Source organism: Charadrius vociferus, unplaced genomic scaffold (assembly GCF_000708025.1).
Source record: "Charadrius vociferus isolate BGI_N301 unplaced genomic scaffold, ASM70802v2 scaffold384, whole genome shotgun sequence".
NCBI lineage: Eukaryota > Metazoa > Chordata > Aves > Charadriiformes > Charadriidae > Charadrius > Charadrius vociferus.
The window spans coordinates 1,247,881-1,255,931 of record NW_009648234.1 but is presented as its reverse complement, the minus strand read 5'-3'; the positions used below and the strand labels follow the sequence as shown (position 1 = coordinate 1,255,931).

The window sequence follows — 8,051 nt, the reverse complement described above, 5'->3', positions numbered from 1 at the left end:
AACTATTATTCCCCCTCCACCAGTAGCTTCTTACACACAGAGGCAAAGCCAAAAAAATTGTTAACCACAGAAGAGGGGCAGAAAAAGGCAGGGAAGAAACAGAACCAGATTGGAAGAAGAAAAACCCTGCCACTTCTTCAAATTTACCTTACCTCTGGTTTTGGGCATCGTGCTTTTGTGGGGAAAAGCCATAACCTGTTTTAAAAAAAAAAAAAAAAGTTCGTTTTTTTTTTTTTTTTCCTCTGTAACTACATTGATAGATAAAGTTTATGGCTTTCTCTGTATTTTATTAGAGGAGGATGTCTTGTTAGGCTTAAACCATAGCAGAATACACTCAGATGATTCATATCTTTTTAACATTGAAATACTATCCAATATATTAATATAAAAGAGAGGCTATATGTGTATGTCATCTCTCTGTCACAGTAATCATAATTCCTGTGCATGTTTTACATTTATTACATCCTATATCATTCTTAAGTTGATCCACGTGTCTCAGGGGAGTTTGTCATCTTCATTTTTGCATCTCCTGCTGCCACCTAATGGCAGCGAGCTCCACCTGCACCTCTTGGGCTAAAAAAGGGGAGAAATCTGCTTCTGAAGCTTCCAGAAGCTCTGTAGAGTACTAAATTCTTTAATTTTTAGAGTCCTAAAAATCATGGGAAATTTAATTTAATTAAACTTAGTATTAATTAATAGGATTCTTTTCCTGCATAAGCTATCTAGAGTCATACATGGTACCTTAGTTAGGGGCGTGATACCGTGTTCCCAGCCCAAGGGTCACCCAGCGGTGGGGTTCATGTGAAGTGCAAAGCCACTCGGTCCGTACGGCCCAGGAGCGCTGGGGGCTGTGCACTCGGACACCCCCCGCTGCGGGGGGGAGGGACTGAGCTGCAGACACACTGGGTTTGGCCTGCAGGAAATATGCAAAATAGCGCAAATTAACTTCGCTGCTAAACTGGTTGGGTTGGAGAGAGGTACGTATATATGCTTCTACGTATGTAGAGGGAGGTGATTCTTCCCCTCTACTCTGCTCTGGTGAGACCCCACCGGGAGTAGTGTCTCCAGCTCTGCAGCCCCCAACATAGGAAAGACATAGACCTGTTGGAGGGGGTCCAGAGGAGGCCCCGGAGATGCTGGGAGGGCTGGAGCCCCTCTGCTGGGAGGACAGGCTGGGAGAGGTGGGGGGGTTCAGCCTGGAGAAGAGAAGGCCAAAAAGGGGAGACCTCAGAGCCCCTTCCAGTGCCTAAAGGGGCTCCAGGAGAGCTGGGGAGGGACTCTGGATCGGGGAGGGGAGCGATGGGACGAGGGGGAATGGTATTACACTAAAAGAGGGGAGATTGAGATGAGATACCAGGAAAGAATTTTTTCTGTGCGGGTGGTGATCCCCTGGGGCAGGTTGCCCCGAGAAGCTGTGGCTGCCCCATCCCTGGAGGTGTTCAAGGCCAGGTTGGACGGGGCTTGGAGCAACCTGGGCTGGGGGGAGGTGGCCCTGCCCGGGGCAGGGGGGGGAACTGGATGATCTTCAAGGTCCCTTCCAACCCAGACCATTCTGTGATTCTATGATATAAGTCAGTCCTGGGTCACAGAAGCCTTGGGTTTGAAAATTCTGTGCTCGGTCTCAGCCCGCGCTGAAGCAGGACAGTTGAGAACTGAGGGCCAGTGACACTTACTGCTCCCAACACTAAGGAATAAATCAAGCCACATTGTCCTCAGCTCTGATAATCCACCTTTCCTCACGAGCTGACAGCTCACGTTCCAGATCACTGAGTCAAATTCATCCTCTACTTTCTTTCTCCTCCTTTCAGCCACTAATTCTGTATCAATGTTAAGATCAGATTAAATCTATAATTGGGTCTTACATGTGTGCCCGCAGACCAGTCAATGGGAGGCCAGAATCAAATCAGCACACGCGTAACGAGCCGTGAGCGGGGCCTCATTGCTGCCAGCGTAAGGAATTACCTGGATTAACGGGTTGACAAAATACGGCTATTCTTGTGCTCTTCTGGAGCAGCAACGCAGCGCTGCACCAGTGACCTGCATGTCTTCCTCAGATTTCTCCCTGGCTCCGTTCCTCTTGCGCGTCAGGTTTAGATCTGGCTGTGGATGACTTCTCTCTGACCTCAAAAACTTCTGTACACTTCAGTTGGTATCTTTTAGCCTGTTCCAACATGGACCAGGTTCACTGCATCCCTGGAACTGATTTCCTGGGGAAGAGGTTTCTTTCTTTCCAATTTAGGCACTGGAGGAAGAAATAATGATAGAATAAAAACAGAGGGAGGCTCTGCAGATGTGTGTTAACCAAACACCAGTGCTTCAGGCTGAGTGTATCCTCCACTGGGATATTATCATTGGGACAAGCCGATAAATCTTATACACAGCTACCCACCAACCCTCTTCTAGGGGATTTGATTGCATATATGCTAATATCTAATTTAAGCTGCCAGTAGCCAATAACTGCATGTTGGTGACAGAGCCGGGATCCCCACATTAACCAGAAACCTTTCTACTAGTGGATGACCATTGCCCTTCTCAACAGATGAGAAGGAAACCCTCTTGAAACTCCCCCCTGGATAGGGGTGCTAGGTTTATCGCTGTGTGGAGAGCTAATTGCATTTCACAGACTGCTTCACCATTTGGTTTTGTTCAGATGAGGAACAAGAGCTAAACATCATTGCAAAGCCAGCTGCAAACTCCAGCTGTGCTCGGATTTGGGGGCAGACCAGCGAGAGGGTCATTCTGGGGGATGCAGGGATGCAGCAGCCACGGGTCGGAGCAGCTGGCAGCGACGCCGGCACTTTCTCAGCTCTTCCCACGATCTGGCGCGATCCCACTCACAGCATCTCTGTGACAGTAAAACCCAACAACCACCACCACCACCACCAAAAGCGCCGCTGGCACTTTTCCAGCCGCCTCTAACACTCCCCATTCAGTTATCTGTGTGTGGCATCTATTTACGGCTGTACTTTCTCTCCCCTCCTCCACCGCTGTTAGGAGGGTCCAAGTAGAAACACATTGGAGGGCTGAGGGCGACGCCAATAGCTTTAGCTGCTCCTCGCTCGCATTTGGGCAGTGATCTCTGCAATGCAGAGCCACTTTTCTGGCAAACGTTTCTGCTTTGCCAAATACTGCTTTAAACAGACAACTGCCCTGAGAAGAGCCTCACTTTTCCCTAAAGGAGATTACGCTCTGGACCACTGGTTCCTCTTTACCATCACCATCTTCCCAGGAACCACGGGACCTTATCTTCAGCTCTGCTACTGTACATCTCGCTCCTACGCAGGACTCCCATCGGCCCACATTAGCCCTGATTTCGGGGCCCAGTCAGTTTTTTACTGTGCTGAAGGTACACCGTCACACAGAACACGTTATCGCCTTGAGACACAGATGCACCTAGTGAAACAACAACATTTTGTCTTTATTAGGAGTTCCCATGGTAATATAACACAGAGTTCTTAAGGAATAAAACACAAGACTTGGGGTTGGGGTGGGTGTTTTTTTTTTTGCCATTGAGACAATGGTCAAATATCAGTACTTCTTTTTGTCTACACACATGATCAGCTTTAGCACTTACAGCTCCTCCACTCATGGTTCACAATCACAAATCCAAGGGTTAAATCCAGCTAGTATTAAATCCTACTTTTTTTTTTTTTATTTTTAGAGCTTCAAGTCACTGCGGTTAATTAATTAATTAAGTCATCGTCTTTTTTTTTTTAAGCATTTACATATGACATTCATTAAACAGACACAAAGCGGACGAGCTCTCACAGGAAAAAACATGCTTACATAGCCTGCAAAAATCTTTTTTTGTGATTTTTTTTTTCCTTTTGAAGAACAAATTAAAACTAAAAAGTCATCATGAGTCAGTGAAGGAAAAAAAAAGGAAGACTTAAGTGAATACTGAAGAGCCGCAAGTGTTTCGCAGAATTGAAACGGATCTGCAATTCTTTTTTTTTTTTTCTCCCCAACTCGTTCAAATTGATTTTAACATACAGGTGAAAAAAAATGAAAATAGCTGCAATATATATTAAGTTCACGGATTACTTAACAAACAAAGTGCAAACTCTTTTATGCAAAACTAAGAGACCCGAGAGTTAAACCTAAATCCAAAATGCATGGATGAAAATGGCAATGTTTTCCTTAACTTTTGTGTTCAAAGGGGCCTAAAGGAAGTAGGTGCTGATGCTGGGAGGGTTTGGGTACCTACAGAGCTTCCAGATCCTTTGCAAATCCCAGCATTGATACTCAACAATAACAAATTTGGTTTCTTAAAAGCCTTCATATATATAGTTTTTTCCCTAAAAGAACCTGTAAACACCATTTAAGAAAATACAAATATGGAAAAACAAGGTCGATGTACGTGGCAGAGTACAAACAGAAGAGAAAGCAGAAGATGCAGCCAAGTGCCAGGGCATACGGACAGTGGAGGTAACGCTGAGTTAATTGCGGGCAGAAAAGCTCTCTGTGCTAAGAGACAGGCCGAGTCCTCGGGACCCTCCAGCTCAGTTTAAGTGGGAATCTAATGGTGCAGATTTATTCTCCGTGTCCTGAAAATAAGAAGCCTCCAATACCAGGGCTAAAAGACCCTCAATGCCAGAAGACAGATAAATGCCCAGATCCCGCCGCCAGCCACACAAGCTGGGGCTCCTCAATTCATTCCAACTCGCGGCCTCTGGTTTCTCAAACGTGAGGCAGCAGGCGGCTGAGGAAGGGTGGGGAACCACCGGGCTTTCTCGTGAATATTTGCACAAAGTCAGATTCCTGAAGGAACGAGTGACTGTGAAATTCGCACCCTCTATGAGAGATTCTCAGCTGCTGTTGACCCATCGAGCTGCTCTGAGGCTCCCAGTTACAACAGCTGGGCATCTGGACTCGAGCTGGAATTGCCACAGATGCTCGGGCACACACTCAACTGACCGGCCTTTCCAGGAGAGCTAAAGATAAGCTCTCGTAAAGTTTTAAATAACCGCTCATCGATGCCCAGGAAGGAGGACCGTGGCTGCTACAGAAATCTTTCAAACAACACGCTGCTCTTTGCCCATGGCTTATCCATTCCCACCTCCAGGAAGAGAAGACAAACTAACTGCTAACAGCTTCTCAAGAGACTCCGTCGGAGCTCCTCAGCTCCTTCCTTTGCACCAGCTCAAGACCGAGTACGCTGAAGTGAAGATCATAGCTTATGAACCTGCTCTGCGACCTCCTATTGCGGCTAAGTGGCAAGCGTTGGCTGGAATGATGCAACCTAGGAACACCTGAAGTACCAGGGTGGCAGTGGCAGTGACACTGGCGGGAGTCTGTAACTTGGATGAGGTTCGGGAAGGACCGGGAAGAACAGGGAGAACCCCAGTTCTCAGATAAGGCTTCGTAAACACAATGATACAAACATATTAAAACAACACACACAAACATTGAAAAAAAAAAAAACAAAACAACAAACCAAAAAGTTTCCTCAAGGACCTAATTTGCAGCAAAATCCAGAAGGAAAAAAAAAATTATGAAAAAACCAAACTGACAGAACCGAAGTCCCCAACGATTCTAGCTCACCCGATGGCTGGGTGCGATGCGCTTTGTCAATTCCTAGTGCTGGGTCCTGTTTCTCTCCCTTGGCAGCAGACAGCTATTCAGTGACCTCAAAGGCGATGGTGGGGAATGGTTACAGTCAGGGATTCGTGTCCCTCTGTGCTTGCCTAGCTATGCTGCTGGAACACAGAACCCTACAGAATATCCAGTTTAAAACCCTTGAACTACTCTTCTGCTTGACATTTAAAAAAAAAAAAAAAAGCTATTTTTTACATTTATTATTTATTTATTCCTTTTTTCGTGTGTGTCTTAAAGGCAGCTCCCGGGAAATTCACTTTATCCTTCCTTTATTAAAAGAAAGATGCTGAATGGGACAGAGGCCACATATCTCAAACATCCTCTTTACATTTACTTTTGCATGTCAGAGGTGCCAAAACAGGGTTTATTTCTTTAAATGTGTAGGAGCTGAGGAGGTGGGGGAGGGGGAAGTGAGAGGGGTTGGTGAAGATGAGGAGGGAATCTGAGGGGACTGAAAGAGGCGCCTTACTTCAGCCCCCCCCTCACTGGTTGCCCGCAGTAACTGTCACAGGCTCTAAAAGAATCAAAAAGGGTCTCCAGGTGCCCCCGTCCCCCGGTCCGCTAGGCGGGCACAGAAGGGGTCGGTCCTTAGCCCAAGCTGGTGATGTTGGCACGTCCGCCGGGCGGTGCCACGATGCGCTGAGTCGTGCGGCGTGGGATGTTGTCGTCGATCTGTGCCCCTGCGGGAGAGAGAAGAAACGTCAGGTGCCCCCCGGGGCCAGCGGGAGAGGAGGGAGCCGCAGGACACGGGAGCGGGGAGAGCACGGCTGCGCTGAACCCACCGAGCCCTCTTAGGCCAGGCTCCGACGGCGGGCACCGAAATCCTTGGGGGAAAATCCCTTACTGGCCCCCAGTGCCTTAATTCTCCCGAAACCTGTTGTGCATCAATATCTCCGCACCCAACACCTGAGCCACCCAGCCCTGCACAGACAGAGTTGGGTAAACGGTTTTCCCTTAGCCAGCCTTTTTATACTTTTCCCTTACTGCACTGAAGTAGCACGCTGAGAAATCGAATCTGCCACACGTCAGACCCACAGCGGGTCGCATAATAATAATAATAATAATATTCAGGATTTTGTAATAGCTCCTGCTCATAATAATAATAAGCAGGACTTTATGATAGCTCTTATACTGCTCTTCTTCCTTCCTAAAGGAGGAATAACCTCCTCCTTTAGCTTGGAGGCACAACCTCCAAGCTAAAAACACATCACAGCCTCTCTCATTGCCTTCCAATTTCAGCAGAATTAATTCAGAGTACGGGAGTATAAACAAGCCGTCATTTCAAAGCAGTTTAGCCCCGTGAAAGTAAGTACCAGACAAGCTGAATCCAGACTGGTGCAGGTTCCTCACGGGTGGGGCCTGCTGTTTGGCAGGAGATGTCTTGGCTGAAGACGCTGGTGTGACGGTCTTCGGCGTCACCGACACTTCGCAGACGGGTCCGTCATAGAGGCCTCGCGGCACACCCCGCAGCTCGGCCAGCTGCAAGACACAGACGCAGGCAGCCTTCAGGGTCAAAACAGCCTTCAAAACGGCACTGAACAGCTGGCCAGATGTGGCTAAGCCAAAGACACACCTTTCAAGATTTGCCTCTAGTAAGAGGATCTGCAATCATACGGAATCTCCTCCGCGCTGATCCTCGGAAGCAGCACGGGTAAAACGCAGCGTGCTGTGGACCGCTGGTGGGTGCAGCCTCTCCCCCGCACCCCGAGTTCTGCCCTTTCATGATCTCGACCTACCTGATGTTGTATTAAAGGCTCCGAACGACTCTCAAATGAAACCTATTCCTCGTCCCCAAAACGCAAACCAACGCCGAGACAGAGGCAGCTCTGCCCAACAAGGAGCCAGGCCAGCTTCACACCCCCAGCTCGGCAGCTTTAGAGCGGGTTAAATGCAATTATTCCAGTTGAGATGATGCCCAATTGGATTTATAGGTCAGGCACGTATTTCTGTGGGAGACCAGAACACACCAGAAACCACCGATCTGCTCTCTGCGGTGCTAAATTATTTGAGGTTGTAATTTTGATAACTTGCAATTTCTTCACAAGAACAATTAAGGAAAGATCATTTGCAAGGAATGTGAAGATTACCTAAGGTCAGCAGAAATAACACAGCTCTAGTTTCGTCCAGGAGAGGGCAACACTTCAACTGTCAAAACACTCTCCTCCTCAGAAATCTGATTTCATCTAGAAATGAACTCCTTAAATTCCCAGCAGTTAAGTTGCAGCTGAGTGCAGCGTCGTCTTCTCTGTCGGTTTTCACTAACTAAAGGCATATCAAAAGGCAGTTTCTATTCTGAATGGGTGTATTTTACAAAAAAACCCAACTTTTCCAACAATTTTAGCCTCTTAAAAATAGAATAATCTAGCTTTTAAACAGTCAGTAGGCTGTGCCTGTGACTCACCAGTCACCAGACAAGAGCATCTGATCATCTCTGACAGAAGGGAAAGCAGCAT

General features: G+C 47.4%; 1 protein-coding gene across 4 annotated transcripts in view; it reads right to left on the bottom strand.

Annotated features, from left to right (window-relative positions):
- Positions 1–5,785: 5,785 nt before the first annotated feature.
- The window catches only part of DPYSL2 (dihydropyrimidinase-like 2), a 55,436-nt gene continuing 53,170 nt past the window's right edge, over positions 5,786–8,051 (bottom strand). For all 4 annotated transcript variants that reach the window (XM_009884137.1, XM_009884136.1, XM_009884135.1 and 1 more), the window contains 2 exons: positions 6,912–7,077; positions 5,786–6,278 (listed from right to left, as the gene is read on the bottom strand). In XM_009884137.1, the coding sequence (XP_009882439.1) occupies positions 6,187–6,278; positions 6,912–7,077 (258 nt within the window). In that variant the 3' untranslated portion in view covers positions 5,786–6,186. The remainder of the gene's footprint in view (positions 6,279–6,911; positions 7,078–8,051) is intronic.